Genomic DNA, 16,008 nt, shown 5'->3' with positions numbered 1-16,008 from the left:
GAGAGGGTGACCGGTGGTCCCGCTCCACCAGTCGTGGAGTGGGACAAGGAACTCGGGGTCACTTTGGAGGAGAGGCGTGCAGCCGCCAAGGGAAGGCTGCAGGCTGGCAAGGCTCCTGGGCCGGATGGCGTACCCGGTAAAGCGTGGTCCTTGGCCACGGGGGAAATGGCTGAGCGCTTAAGAGACCTCTACTCTAAGTGTCTCAAAGAAGGCCGTTTCTCCCAAGCCTGGAAGATGGCTCGGTTGGTCCTCCTCCCGAAGGCGGGGAAGTCCCTCGACCAGCCTTCGAGTTACAGGCCAATCTGCCTGCTGGACGAAGTCGGCAAATTGTTTGAGAGGATAATTGCCAATAGACTCGTCCAGCACCTGTCCCGGACTGGTCCGGACTTATCGCCGGACCAGTATGGCTTCCGAGAGGAAAGGTCCACGGTGGACGCAATCCTGCGCATCCGTACCCTCTCGGAAGCCGCGTGGGAAGCCGGCAGGGTGTTGTTAGTTACGTCGTTCGACGTTAGGAACGCGTATAACACCCTGCCGTGGCCGGCTATCAGGAGCGCATTGTTGCATCATGGTGTGCCAGAGTACCTGATAGCCGTGTTGTACGATTATCTCCGGGACAGGAGATTGGCCTACACCGACCGTGACGGTGTAGTGAAGGTTAGGCTGGTCGTGCGGGGGGTTCCGCAGGGGTCGGTTCTGGGGCCACTCCTGTGGGACCTGGGTTACGACCCCGTCCTGCGCGCCGCTCTCTTCCCGGATTGTTGGCTGAACGGGTTCGCCGACGACACAACCCTGGGGGTTGAGGGCGACACTTGGGAGGAGGCCATACGTCTCACAAACGTCGCAGTGGCCAAGGTGGTGGTTGAAATGGCAAGGGTGGGCCTCAAGGTGGCTCCCCAAAAGACCCAGGCCGTCTTCTTTTACGACCGCTCAATGGGGAAGCCACCCAAGGCCCACATAACGGTGGAGGGAACTCCAGTCCCCGTAGAGGCCAGTATGAAAGTGCTGGGCCTCTGGTTGGATGGAACTTGGAGCTTTGGCAAGCTTTTCAATCGCCTAACTCCCAGGGCGCTCGGCGTAGCGAACAACTTCGCTAGAATTATGCCGAACCTGGGAGGGGCGAGCGGTCGGGCTCGCCGGCTCTACGCAGAGACCGTGCACGCCGTGACGCTCTACGGCGCCCCGGTTTGGGCGCCAGCGGTGGCGGGCTCCGCGCGCATTAGGGCACAATTGTGCCGGATTCAGCGCGCGGTAGCCCTGAGAGTGTCACGTGCGTACCGCACGGTCTCACACACGGCGGCAACGCTCCTGGCCAGGATTCCCCCATTGGAGCTCGCGGCTCAACTTCGCGCTGAAGTTCATAGGCGCACTACGGAGCTGCGGGCTCGGGGGACTCCAATCCTGGAGCGTGCGCGTAGAGCCATTAGGCTCCAAAAAAAGGCGGTCCTAATTGGAAAATGGCGGGACGAACATCTCCCCGCTGCCATTTATGGCAGGAGGACCGTCGACGCCATCCAGCCCTGCCTAGCGGAGTGGCTAGGCAGTCGGGGATTAGGAGTGTCGTATCACACGACACAGGTGCTGACCTGACACAGGTGTTTCGGTTGGTACCTGTGTCGAATAGGGAAGGAGGCCACCAACCGTTGTCACCACTGCGACGAGGAGGAGGACTCGGCGGAGCACACGCTGGGAGAGTGCCCAGCGTGGGCCGAACACCGCCGTGTCCTAATGAATGAAGTCGGAATCGATGATCTCTCCCTCCCGGCGGTCGTTGCTGCGGCTGTCCGGGGGGGAAGGGATAAATGGAGGGCATTTTCGGCCTATTGTGGCCGAGTAATGTCCCTCAAAGAAGAGGCGGAACGCATTCGCCGCGGAGAACAACCCGCGGCGGACCCGTCCCAATAGAGATATCCCCAGCGGGCCATCAACAGGCCCAGCTGGTCTCCCCACTACAACTGTTTGGGGAGAAGTTGCCACTCCAGTGGCACGAGAGGTACAGTACCTCCGGCCCCTCCCCCGGACGAGGGTGGTGGGGACCCGGAGGATGGGAGGTTCGGTACCCTGGCTGAGGTTCCAGGTACCGAACCATACCTCCCACAACATCGGGAGGGGCGGCGGGGTGGGTGGTGTCCACACTCCGCCACACGCAAGATACGCTGACTCACAGAGTCACAGAGCCTTCGGGCTTGCGAAGGAAGCCCAGTTAGGGCTAAGCGCCGGGGGGTGTCCTGGACGCAATAATAACTGTTCCCAGGCACTCCCCATAACGACGCAGCGCTGGACACCCGTGGAGTTTTAGTGGGTATAAATCCCACACTCCCAGAAGGGTGAGGGGGTCTTCCCCCTCCTCAAACACCAGAGGGAGCTGCCGGTCAGAACTGACCGGTAGTCGAAGATTTCTCCACGTTAAAAAAAAAATTAAAAAAATCACGCCGTCCCGCGTGGTCGATCACGCGTCGATGCCGCCCCACATACAGATGCCGGCATAAATCGCGCTCCGCGGAATCTCCGGTCAAGCACGAACCAATCACATTTTATTATATTACAGTTACATTATTGAGCGGGATATTATGTATTTTGCTGCTTTGGGTTGAAATATATTGCATGTTTGATTGTTTGCTGTAGACGAAAAAATAAATTCAATGCGGAGATTGACAGTTCTTACGCAAGATTTGATTAGAGAACTTACCCCAGAAGTTGGCCTTCGGGCAGACTTCGAAGACTGCTTGTTAAATCTAAGAAAAAATACCGCATCAGGAAAGGTATATTATAGTATCATGCATGAATACATGGATAATTATTTATATTAACGGATACTTTGCCTTAACCTTAATTTATATATGTTGCAAGGATATTGATTAATGTACGTGTTTTAGGATCTGTGAAGTTGGCACGACATTCTACGAATTTCAAAAAAATACTAAGGGTTCTGGTAGCACTTTTCATAGTTCTACAGTTCCTGATAAAAATTAAAAAGAGTTTCGCATTCCTTATATTAAAAAATCGAAATTGAAATAATGTCGTGCTAACTTCGCGAATCTAGCACGACACTTCCTCCTCTGAAGTACCAAAATGCGTTGAATATTATAATATTTCACAAGAGTTCCCAATAGTTCTAATCGAATTCCACACATATATACAATTTTAGATCGATATTCCACCAATTAACATTTTTAAACAATTATGATGTCCACGCCCAGCGTGACGCTTAATGACAAGTGTCGTGCTAAAGATTTTCCGCGGTTTAACGATTATTTTCGACAATTCTAAAAGAGTTCTGTGCTTTAGAATTAGTTGTAAAGAAAGTTTCGGTGATTAACAATTTTTTAAAAAATTTTAACAGTTACGTCCAGCACGACACTTAGTGAAAATGTGTCGTGCTGATGATTTTCTGCGGTTCTGAAGGTAGTTCTCGGTAATTCTAGCAGAGTTCTATGCTTTAGAATTATTTTTACAAACAGTTCCGATATTGTTTACTATTTTTTAAACAATTTTAGCAGTTACGTCCAGCACGACATTTAGTGAAAATGGGTCGTGCTAATGATTTTCTGCGTTTCTGAAGGTAGTTCTCGGTAGTTCTAGCAGAGTTCTATGCTTTAGAATTATTTTTATAAACAGTTCCGACTGTTTACTATTTTTAAACAATTTTTGCAGTTACGTCCAATACGACGTTTAGTGAAAATGTGTCATGCCAAAGATTTTCTGCGGTTCTAAAGATAGTTCTCGGTAGTTCTAGCAGAGTTCTATGCTTTAGAATTAGTTCTAAAAAAAGTTCCGGTGATTAGCTATTTTTAAAACAATTTTTGATATCCACTCCCAGCACGACGCTTAATGACAAGTGTCGTGTTGAAGATTTTACGCGGTTTAACGATTATTTTTGACAGTTCTAAAAAAGTTCTGTGATTTAGAATTAGTTGTAAAAAGAGTTTTGGTGGTTAACTATTTTTAAAACAATTTTAGCAGTTACGTTCAGCACGACATTTAATGAAAATGTGTCGTGCTGATGATTTTCTGCGGTTCTAAAGATAGTTCTCGGTAGTTCTAGCAGAATTCCACGCTTCAGAATTATTTTTACAAACAGTTCCGACTGTTTACTATTTTTAAACAATTTTAGCAGTTACGTCCAGCACGACATTTAGTGAAAATGGGTCGTGCTGATGATTATCTGCGTTTCTGAAGGTAGTTCTCGGTAGTTCTAGCAGAGTTCTATGCTTTAGAATTATTTTTACAAACAGTTACGACTGTTTACTATTTTTAAACAATTTTTGCAGTTACGTCCAGCACGACGTTTAGTGAAAATGTGTCATGCTGAAGATTTTCTGCGGTTCTAAAGATAGTTCTCGGTAGTTCTAGCAGAATTCTATGCTTTAGAATTAGTTCTAAAAAGAGTTCCGGTGATTAGCTATTTTTTAAACAATTTTTTATATCCACGCCCAGCACGACGCTTAATGACAAGTGTCGTGTTGAAGATTTTACGCGGTTTAACGATTATTTTTGACAGTTCTAAAAGAGTTCTGTGATTTAGAATTAGTTGTAAAAAGAGTTTTGGTGGTTAACTATTTTTTAAACAATTTTAGCAGTTACGTCCAGCACGACATTTAGTGAAAATGTGTCGTGCTGATGATTTTCTGCGGTTCTAAAGATAGTTCTCGGTAGTTCTAGCAGAATTCTATGCTTTAGAATTAGTTCTAAAAAGAGTTCCGGTGATTAGCTATTTTTTAAACAATTATTGATATCCACGCCCAGCACGACGCTTAATGACAAGTGTCGTCTTGAAGATTTTACGCGGTTTAACGATTATTTTTGACAGTTCTAAATGGGTTCTGTGATTTAGAATTAGTTGTAAAAAGAGTTTTGGTGGTTAACTATTTTTTAAACAATTTCAGCAGCTACGTCCAGCACGACACTTAGTGAAAATTTGTCGTGCTGATGATTTTTTGCGGTTTTGAAGGAAGTTATCGGTAGTTGTAGCAGGGTTATATTCTCTCAAATCATTTTCAGAGTTCCGGCGGCTGTATATTTTTAAATAATTTTTCAATCTTTGAAGCCTTAATTTATCAATTTTTTTCTGACGCCCGTAATCTGACGGGTTATACATATAGATTCAGAAAATTTGAAGTGAGTTTATGGGAGCAGTGAATGGTTAACAATATATTATACAGATAATTGCTACGTTAATCAATAATTTGCTATATACATGTAACACGGTGCACACGTGATAATTGAAAGAACCCTTTTTATGTAACGTTATTCAAAACTTTTTTAAGTTTTACATTTTGGTAATCCAAGTGTAGTGTATTGTACAGTGATTCTTAAGATATTTAAATCGTTGAGGTATAGTCAGCACGATGAGAAGTGGAATGAGGAATGTGTACGAAGAAATATAACATCGTTACTGCGAATGTAAGTATTGCAATTTAATATTATTTATATTAGCACATTATCTCAACAAAAAGTCGCTGTGATTAACAGACAATTATAGGTCGGCTTGAACATAAAAAATTAAATGCGGTTTAATTATAGTTTTTGCATTTATCGGATGTCTTTTTTTTCATATCGTCGTAAGCATACCAATGCGATCCACAACGCGCATACGCGACATAGTGGCCGCTATTGTCACTGCTACCAGAGAAGTTTACGTAATGCGCTACTCCTACTAAAATGTACAACTTAGACTTTAGTTCGATTTTAGTTGCAATTGTATCTAGAGAGTGTGCAATTGTGTTGTCCCGTCTTGTATATCTATTGTCCGTAAATACTGAAGTATCGATAAACAAATGTGGACCATACTCAACGTTTTCGTTGGTGGTTGCTGAGCATTTTCTGCATTTGGTCGTAAGCGCCAAAGCATCGTCTATTGCTTCTTGCATATGTTGCAGTCCTTTGCAGAGAAGTATTTCCACATTTATATTTAGTTCGACAGTCTGCCTTGTTTGTGAGGAAGTACAGGTACTACATTCGATAGTTTTTCGACAACTTGGTATATCCGTGAATAAATAAGCTATCAAATGAGCAACGTTGCAATTAGTATCTAATTTAGAAATTGTACGAGTATACATTGTTATGGCGTCACTAAAAAGCGAAAGATTTAACCAGATTTTCGCTCTTTCATTATAATGGCTTTGTATTATTTTACCGGTGTGCAATATTGAAAAAGCTAAATTAATAGTGCGATTTTCTGACAATTTAATATTTTCTTCGTATCGTTTTATAGTAGCAATGCCGCTTGCGACCAGGTGAAGTATTGCGTCGAACGCACAAGTTTGGTAAACGTTAATGACTTTTTTTTATCAATAGTGACGCTTTTTGATATCATACTGTTGCGCTGCGCTCCGCTATTTCTTAAACACTCGCGTTCGCGCCGCGCACTCCCGGATTCGCGAAAGAAAGAAGCACTCTTTTAAAAAGGAGGATCTCGGGTTTATTCATGTTCAGAACGATTATACATAAAAGATCTGGAGAACAGGTCCGAACGGTTCGAATCTCCAGATAAATCTGACAGTCCAAGATAAATCAATACATTCATATGTGTCCCGTTGTCAAGGGACGCGCTTCGGCTTGAAGCTACTCAGTTCAGGCAGTGGGAAGCAAAGTTCAACGGGTGTCTCAGCACGGGCGCAACAATACCATTTCTTATTAATGGTATATTTTGGTCCCTTGCTAACTTTATATAGTCCCATTCCGGACACTTATCTAAATACGACGGTTTACGTCGTTCTTTTGCAGCAGAACATTGTGTCTCTAGCGACTCACGAATAAGGCCTCGCCAATTCTCGCGAACATTGCAATTTAATTGATCGTTATTATCAACAACGGTATCAATCGTTATGCTGTCCTTACTTTTGTTTTGTACGTCTGATATGTCCGAATTAATTGCACCAGGATAAGAACAGTTTTAAGAATTATTTGCTTGCATTTCTACGGAGCTTGCAGAAGAATAATCATGCACTATATAATTTTGTTGCTCACAAGGCTGTTCACAAGGCTCAATTAAAATATCTTCTTTACAAGATGTTAATTTTATTCTACTATCAACATAGTCTAAATGTTCATGCACAAATTTGTCGGCTCTCATCGGTAATTTGCCTTTAAATGCACGGTTTTTTAAGTCTGCAAATGCCACCTCCACAGAAGAAAAAGTGGCAATTTTTTCGCCTATGTTGAAATGCGATCGCATCACACCGCTCCATAGTACTACGTACGGCATCAAACGAGTTTTAAATAATTTCGCGAAATCAGGATTAAAACAAGCATTTATGACTGTTCCTTCGGTGCAATTAATTGCTAATTGTTTGGCATTGTCGCATATATTGGCACTCCATTCGAACCAGTCGGAAGCATCTTTATCATCTGTTTCTTCCGAACCATCTGTGTCATTACTATAAAGATTTTCATCTATCTCATTTGTAAGTTCGGACGTTGCATCACTTTTTATTATTGAGTTTAAATACTGCAAACGCGACTCAGATGGCAGTTGTTCGCCGCTTTCATTGGCGCCAACATATTCGCTTAATGCCACAACAAGAATAGCTTCGAACAATGTACACAGTTCCTCTAAAGTGGTCATTTTATATGCTTGGCTCACGCAATGTAAATAAAATTTTTGAACAAGCATTTTATCTTTATCTAAATAATTTCAAACGGCCAATTTCGAGCTATTACCAGATGTTAGAAAAATATTTAATACATTCAATAATAGTATACAGACTTGTTCACGTTTCGTTCCTTACTTGGCCTTCTTCAAAACAATAAAAAAATTATAAAGAAAAACGCATTACAATATATCGCATTATTCTACGAACAAAACGAATCAATTCGATCCAACGCCACAATTTACATTAATCCGGTCTCACCCAAGTAATTGGACAATTAGTCATATTGAAGTCAGAAGTATATTGTCAATTATTCGTCAATCTACACGCAGAATCGGTCGTTTCCTTCGCTGCATGACACTTATGCGTCCATGAAACCCGTATAGATGTGAGCAGTCGTCTGTTATCCTTCGCGACGAACACACGCTTTGTGAGACGATGCATCGGGACACATATGAATGTATTGATTTATCTTGGACTGTCAGATTTATCTGGAGATTCGAACCGTTCGGACCTGTTCTCCAGATCTTTTATGTATAATCGTTCTGATCATGAATAAACCCGAGATCCTCCTTTTTAAAAGAGTGCTTCTTTCTTTCGCGAATCCGGGAGTGCGCGGCGCGAACGCGAGTGTTTAAGAAATAGCGGAGCGCAGCGCAACAGTATGATATCAAAAAGCGTCACTATTGATAAAAAAAAGTCATTAACGTTTACCAAACTTGTGCGTTCGACGCAATACTTCACCTGGTCGCAAGCGGCATTGCTACTATAAAACGATACGAAGAAAATATTAAATTGTCAGAAAATCGCACTATTAATTTAGCTTTTTCAATATTGCACACCGGTAAAATAATACAAAGCCATTATAATGAAAGAGCGAAAATCTGGTTAAATCTTTCGCTTTTTAGTGACGCCATAACAATGTATACTCGTACAATTTCTAAATTAGATACTAATTGCAACGTTGCTCATTTGATAGCTTATTTATTCACGGATATACCAAGTTGTCGAAAAACTATCGAATGTAGTACCTGTACTTCCTCACAAACAAGGCAGACTGTCGAACTAAATATAAATGTGGAAATACTTCTCTGCAAAGGACTGCAACATATGCAAGAAGCAATAGACGATGCTTTGGCGCTTACGACCAAATGCAGAAAATGCTCAGCAACCACCAACGAAAACGTTGAGTATGGTCCACATTTGTTTATCGATACTTCAGTATTTACGGACAATAGATATACAAGACGGGACAACACAATTGCACACTCTCTAGATACAATTGCAACTAAAATCGAACTAAAGTCTAAGTTGTACATTTTAGTAGGAGTAGCGCATTACGTAAACTTCTCTGGTAGCAGTGACAATAGCGGCCACTATGTCGCGTATGCGCGTTGTGGATCGCATTGGTATGCTTACGACGATATGAAAAAAAGAGACATCCGATAAATGCAAAAACTATAATTAAACCGCATTTAATTTTTTATGTTCAAGCCGACCTATAATTGTCTGTTAATCACAGCGACTTTTTGTTGAGATAATGTGCTAATATAAATAATATTAAATTGCAATACTTACATTCGCAGTAACGATGTTATATTTCTTCGTACACATTCCTCATTCCACTTCTCATCGTGCTGACTATACCTCAACGATTTAAATATCTTAAGAATCACTGTACAATACACTACACTTGGATTACCAAAATGTAAAACTTAAAAAAGTTTTGAATAACGTTACATAAAAAGGATTCTTTCAATTATCACGTGTGCACCGTGTTACATGTATATAGCAAATTATTGATTAACGTAGCAATTATCTGTATAATATATTGTTAACCATTCACTGCTCCCATAAACTCACTTCAAATTTTCTGAATCTATATGTATAACCCGTCAGATTACGGGCGTCAGAAAAAAATTGATAAATTAAGGCTTCAAAGATTGAAAAATTATTTAAAAATATACAGCCGCCGGAACTCTGAAAATGATTCGAGAGAATATAACCCTGCTACAACTACCGATAACTTCCTTCAAAACCGCAAAAAATCATCAGCACGACAAATTTTCACTAAGTGTCGTGCTGGACGTAGCTGCTAAAATTGTTTAAAAAATAGTTAACCACCAAAACTCTTTTTACAACTAATTCTAAATCACAGAACCCTTTTAGAACTGTCAAAAATAATCGTTAAACCGCGTAAAATCTTCAACACGACACTTGTCATTAAGCGTCGTGCTGGGCGTGGATATCAATAATTGTTTAAAAAATAGCTAATCACCGGAACTCTTTTTAGAACTAATTCTAAAGCATAGAATTCTGCTAGAACTACCGAGAACTATCTTTAGAACCGCAGAAAATCATCAGCACGACACATTTTCACTAAATGTCGTGCTGGACGTAACTGCTAAAGTTGTTTAAAAAATAGTTAACCACGAAAACTCTTTTTACAACTAATTCTAAATCACAGAACTCTTTTAGAACTGTCAAAAATAATCGTTAAACCGCGTAAAATCTTCAACACGACACTTGTCATTAAGCGTCGTGCTGGGCGTGGATATAAAAAATTGTTTAAAAAATAGCTAATCACCGGAACTCTTTTTAGAACTAATTCTAAAGCATAGAACTCTGCTACAACTACCGAGAACTATCTTTAGAACCGCAAAAAATCTTCAGCATGACACATTTTCACTAAACGTCGTGCTGGACGTAACTGCAAAAATTGTTTAAAAATAGTAAACAGTCGGAACTGTTTGTAAAAATAATTCTAAAGCATAGAACTCTGCTAGAACTACCGAGAACTACCTTCAGAAACGCAGAAAATCATCAGCACGACCCATTTTCACTAAATGTCGTGCTGGACGTAACTGCTAAAATTGTTTAAAAATAGTAAACAGTCGGAACTGTTTGTAAAAATAATTCTAAAGCATAGAACTCTGCTAGAACTACCGAGAACTACCTTCAGAAACGCAGAAAATCATCAGCACGACCCATTTTCACTAAATGTCGTGCTGGACGTAACTGCTAAAATTGTTTAAAAATAGTAAACAGTCGGAACTGTTTGTAAAAATAATTTTGAAGCGTAGAACTCTGCTAAAACTACCGAGAACTCCCTTCAGAACCGCAGAAAATCATCAGCACGACACATTTTCACTAAGCGTCGTGCTGGACGTAACTGCTAAAATTGTTTAAAAAATAGTAAACAATCGGAACTGTTTGTAAAAATAATTCTAAAGCATAGAACTCTGCTAGAATTACCGAGAACTACCTTCAGAACCGCAGAAAATCATCAGCACGACACATTTTCACTAAGTGTCGTGCTGGACGTAACTGTTAAAATTGTTTAAAAAATTGTTAATCACCTGAACTTTCTTTACAACTAATTCTAAAGCACAGAACTCTTTTAGAACTGTCGAAAATAATCGTTAAATCGCGGAAAATCTTCATCACGACACTTGTCATTAAGCGTCACGCTGGGCGCGGACATCATAATTGTTTAAAAATGTTAATTGGTGGAATATCGATCTAAAATTGTATATATGTGTGGAATTCGATTAGAACTATCGGGAACTCTTGTGAAATATTATAATATTCAACGCATTTTGGTACTTTAGAGGAGGAAGTGTCGTGCTAGATTCGTGAAGTTAGCACGACATTATTTCAATTTCGATTTTTTAATATAAGGAATGCGGAACTCTTTTTAATTTTTATCAGGAACTGTAGAACTATGAAAAGTGCTACCAGAACTCTTAGTATTTTTTTGAAATTCGTAGAATGTCGTGCCAACTTCACAGATTCAACCTTCGCTGCGTTATCTGTGAGGGAGCCGGCAGAACGTGTGGACATCGTTTGAGCTCGACTCCTGCGTGCTATGAGAAGGATGTGCCCCTACCGAGGCCCCGAGTCAGCCCTAATATCGGTAAATAATGGCCTCTATTATTCAGGTCAACTTGAATAAGAGCAGGGAAGCCCAAGACTTGCTGCTCCATCACACCGATGAACTGAGGGCCGCGGTATGCGTGGTATCAGAGCCCGCCCGCATGCCCGGCTCTCGGTTATGGTTTAGTTCACGGAATCAACTGGCCTCTGTATATATAAATAGCCGTTCTGCGGATTACCCTGCGACACTGTTTGCACGGGGCACACACGCAGTGATCATTAAATATGGAAATTTCTACATTGCTTCATGCTACGTGTCACCTAACACGGATTACGCCGGATATTTCGATTTTTTGGATGAGCTAACAGCCTTATGCTCCGGCGTTCTTGACAACATAATTGTCTGCGGCGACTTTAACGCACATGCGCGCCTGTGGGGTGATGATCACCCAGACTTCAAAAGTGATTTACTGGAGGCCTGGGTCGCGCAATGTGAGCTGCGTCTGACTAATGTGGGGAACAATCCAACCTTCATTGGTTGTTCGCGCGCGTGTGAGTGAGGAAGGGATAGTGCTTGAGAGACCACTAACACCGGAAGCTTGAAGTAACACAATAGTTTATTTAACAACCAAAAATAATGCCGAAATTAAAGAGTGACATAACTTATAAATGTATTTAAATTTAAGTGAACTCGGAAACGCGGGCGTTTTTACGCGAATTCTCTATCAACACTTTCTCGCTTGTAGTGTTGAATAACCCGCGCGTGAATGAGAAACTGACCATTACAATATCGCTCGATGACAGATCGTGACCTACTAACGCACTGTTGATGACTGGCGACGCGCCGTAAGTTCTACGGGTTTTTATACCCACGCGAGACAATGAACGCGCCAGGGATGCGAATGTTTAGCTAAGGTCAAAATGTCATGGAATAGAAGCTTCTCGAACTGAAATACCGAAGGTGCATATAGCCATTGTCTTTGAGATTAGAGTATCGATCGTCGAGAGTGACTCGGCTTCGTACGGAGAATAAATCTTATGACGTGAGCGCGAAGCAACAGGGGTGGTCCGCTGGATAAATATCGTGTTACACTGCCGCTGTGACTCATGACACAGTCGTCTAAATGAGAATAAGAATATTCAAGAGCATTCGTGATCTCGAGCATTCGCGATCTCGAGCATTCGCGATCTCGAATATTCCGCCCGCCTCGTCAGGTTATCTGACGAAATATAATTTAATGGCGAGACTAATACAATCTGTGAACCAACTCTACGTAAGTTACTACAAGCAGCACTCTCGCTCAAAGTCTTAGATATCTTCCGGGTCACCGACCCGTGGCAATAGAATAATCTTCGTCGTGGGCCGCTTCAGAGTGGTAGCTGCGGTCCGTATGGTGACCACTCGGACTTGCTCATCCTCTCCTGGGTGGATGGCAGTCACCCGTGCCAAGGGCCACTTGGTAGGTGCAGTCTGCTCGCTCCGCACCAAGCACAGATCACCAACTCGTGGGTTGTCGTCCTTGGTCCACCATTTCTGCCTTGAATTGAGAGCTTGGAGGTATTCGGAAGACCATCTTTTCCAGAAATGGTCCCTCAGCTGTTGAAGAAGTTGCCATCTAGATAGACGGCCGGTTGGCTCCTCTGCTAGTGACGGCTCAGGGACAGCGCTGATGGCTGCGCCTATCAAAAATGTCCCGGTGTAAGGGCTGCTAGATCCTCTGAATCGTCAGAGAGAGGTGATAAAGGTCTCGAATTGAGACACGCTCCACTTGTGCCAGGAAGGTGGAGAGCTCCTCGTAGGTCAGGGTGGCGTCTCCAATCACTCTTCGCAGATGATGTTTTGTTGACTTTACCGCTGCCTCCCATATGCCTCCGAAGTGCGGTGCCGAAGGTGGGTTGAATCGCCATTGTACGCCGTCATTTGCAAGGGTGTTTGCAATGCTGTAATCCCTGATGGCGTCAAGAAATAGAGCTCGTAGTTGAGCGTCCGCTCCGATGAATTGGTCCCCTGGTCGCTGTACAGCGCCGTACATAGACCTCGCCTGGATACGAAGCGCTTGTAGGCTGCTATGAATGCTTCTGCGGTGTAATCTGATGCCACCTCCAGGTGCACCGCTCGTGTGCTGAGACACACGAAGATGACCAGGAATCCCTTGTGTGCTTTCTGACCCGTCCTTTAGTTGTCCTTAACAAGATCGGTCCTGCATAATCCACTCCCGTATGAGTGAATGGTCGTGAAGCCCGTACCCGCGGGCGCGGAAGGTCCCCCATCAGTGGGTGTGGGGGAAGCCGCCCGCCATCGCACACACCGCACACAACGGTGGATGTGCTGCCTCACTTTCATCCGTCCGCCTGGAATCCAGAAGCGTTGTCTTAATAGACCGAGCGTAAGCTGTACGCTACCGTGTAGAGCTCGCCGGTGGTAGGCGTCCACGATGAGGTTCGTCAGATGAGAGTGTCGTGGTAGAATCACTGGGTGCCTCTCGTCTCTGCTCAGAATGGCGTGCTTCAGCCGCCCACCGACACGAAGTATGCCCTTCTCGTCTATGATCGGGTGCATCTTCAAGATGCTGCTCCGCCTCGACAACGCCTGACCGCGTGCCAGCGCTTGCAGCTCATCTGCAAACCAGGCCTCCTGTACGATTCGGATCCACCTCTGCTCTGCATCCTCGAGTTCCTGAGGCGTCAATATTCCTGTAACAAACTGTTTATGACGAGATTGCAAAACATTAAGCCATCGTAGGCCCCATGCTGTAACGCGCAGCAAGCGCCTGGAATCCAGAGAATCGGAGAAGATTCGAATCTTCCTCCGAGTCCTTTGATGCAAGGTGCACGTGCGTCCGCTGCTCAGGCAAGTCCCCGATTTCCTCTGGTAAGATCTGGCTGTAGAGTTTGTCTCTAGATTGAAGCCAGATCGGTCTTTTGCCACCACAGATGATGCTGAAGTAACTCGCTGGGCGATAGTCCTCGTGATGCACAGTCGGCTGGATTCTCCTTGCTCGAAATGTGATGCCAAATTGCGTCCGGAAGAGCTCGCTGAATTTCAGCAACTCGGTTTGCCACGTACGTTTTCCATTTTGACGGGTGGCCCTGTATCCAAACTAGAGCCACCTTAGAGTCAGACCAGAGATGTTTTTCTGCGCCTGATAGGTCCAATGTTATCTCCACATCCCTCGATGATCTAACCAACAATGCGGCAGCGCATAGTTCCAGGCGCGGGAGCGATACTTGGCGAAGCAGGGCCACCCGCGTCTTCGCCTGCAACAGAGAAATCTTACTCTCGCAGTCGTTAGTGACCTTGAGATAGGCCACTGCTGCAATTGCCCGTTCTGATGCGTCTGCAAAACCGTGAATCTCCATCCTGAGATTCTCTCCACCGGTGTTGAGCCAGCGCGGCACCCGCAATTTCTCGAGTAGAGGAAGCTCCCTGCGGAACAATTGCCACGCTCGGTGATCCTCAGGGCACAAAGGCTGGTCCCATTCAATTCGTTGTAGCCACAACGATTGTATCAAGATCTTGGCTCGTACCACCACTGGTGCAAGCCATCCTAGCGGATCGACGAGACACGCCGTCTCTGAAAGCACAATTCGTTTAGTAATGTTTCCTTCTCCGCCAAGGACGTACCTTGAATGCAAAGGCATCGAGGCAAGGGCGCCATTGGATGCCTAAGGTGAGTGGCCGACATCGGATTCCCACTCCCGCAGGCTGCGAGATTGTCGACGATCCTCCGGATGTCATGTAACAGTTCCTCGTCATTAGCGGCCCATTGCTCAGTGGAAAGCCGCCCGCCGTGCAGATCTCGATCAGCTGATTTCTTAAGTCTCGTGCGCCTTTCTTGGAATCATCTCCGGCGAAGATGTCATCGACGTATGTGTCATGTTTCAAAACAGCCGCCCCGAGAGGGAAAGCGGTGTCCCTCGTCCGCTGCAAGCTGATGAAGCGTCCGGATTGCAAGGTACGGTGCACCTGAGAGGCCGTACGTCACGGTGTTGAGGCGATATTCCTGAAACCGCCTCGGCGCGGTCTTTCCTCCAAAGAATCCGCTGAAGATCCCGATCGTCGGGATGTACCAAGATTTGTCGATACATCTTGGCGATATCCGTCACCATGACAAACTGATGCTGTCGCCATCGCGTCAGAATGGTGCCCAGAGTCGGCAATAGATTGGGCCCCGTGTATAGGTGCCGGTTCAGGGAGTCGCCTGAGGTAAGCTGCGCCGATCCATTGAAGACGACTCGTATCTTGACCTCGTCTCCGGCAGCCTTCAGGACTCCATGGTGTGGCAGGTAACAGGTACGTGTCTGTTTCAGCTCGCAGCTTTGCGGCACGGGGGTCATATCCTGCAACAACATCATAATCTTTTAGAAAATTAGCATATAATACATAGAGCCTTCGGTCAGACTCGAATTTCGCTCCATGCCTTTGAGTGTTCTCTCCGCTATTCGCTTCGTCTCGTCGAGACGAGGTAGAGTCGGTGCGACTGGCAGGCGCACCATATATCGCCCATCTTCTGTCCGGCTGTGTGTCTTCTTGAAAAGG

The 16,008-nt window shown here is 44.3% G+C and overlaps 1 protein-coding gene across 1 annotated transcript; it reads right to left on the bottom strand.

Moving 5' to 3' along the window:
• Positions 1 to 12,777: 12,777 nt before the first annotated feature.
• LOC139782263 (uncharacterized) lies at positions 12,778 to 15,809 on the bottom strand (the record flags this gene model as incomplete). Its single annotated transcript, XM_071721233.1, has 5 exons — positions 12,778 to 13,186; positions 13,233 to 13,591; positions 13,807 to 14,239; positions 14,536 to 15,043; positions 15,455 to 15,809. Coding segments are annotated over 5 exons (2,064 nt in total), but the record flags the coding sequence as incomplete, so codon positions are not given.
• Positions 15,810 to 16,008: the final 199 nt, after the last annotated feature.

The sequence above is a fragment of the Temnothorax nylanderi genome, unplaced genomic scaffold (assembly GCF_030848795.1).
Source record: "Temnothorax nylanderi isolate EJ_2023f unplaced genomic scaffold, tnyl_v1.0 TNYL_tig0400_pilon, whole genome shotgun sequence".
NCBI classification, from domain to species: Eukaryota; Metazoa; Arthropoda; class Insecta; order Hymenoptera; family Formicidae; genus Temnothorax; species Temnothorax nylanderi.
Note: the sequence above shows the minus strand (reverse complement) of the source record. Positions and strands in the feature narration are given on the sequence as shown.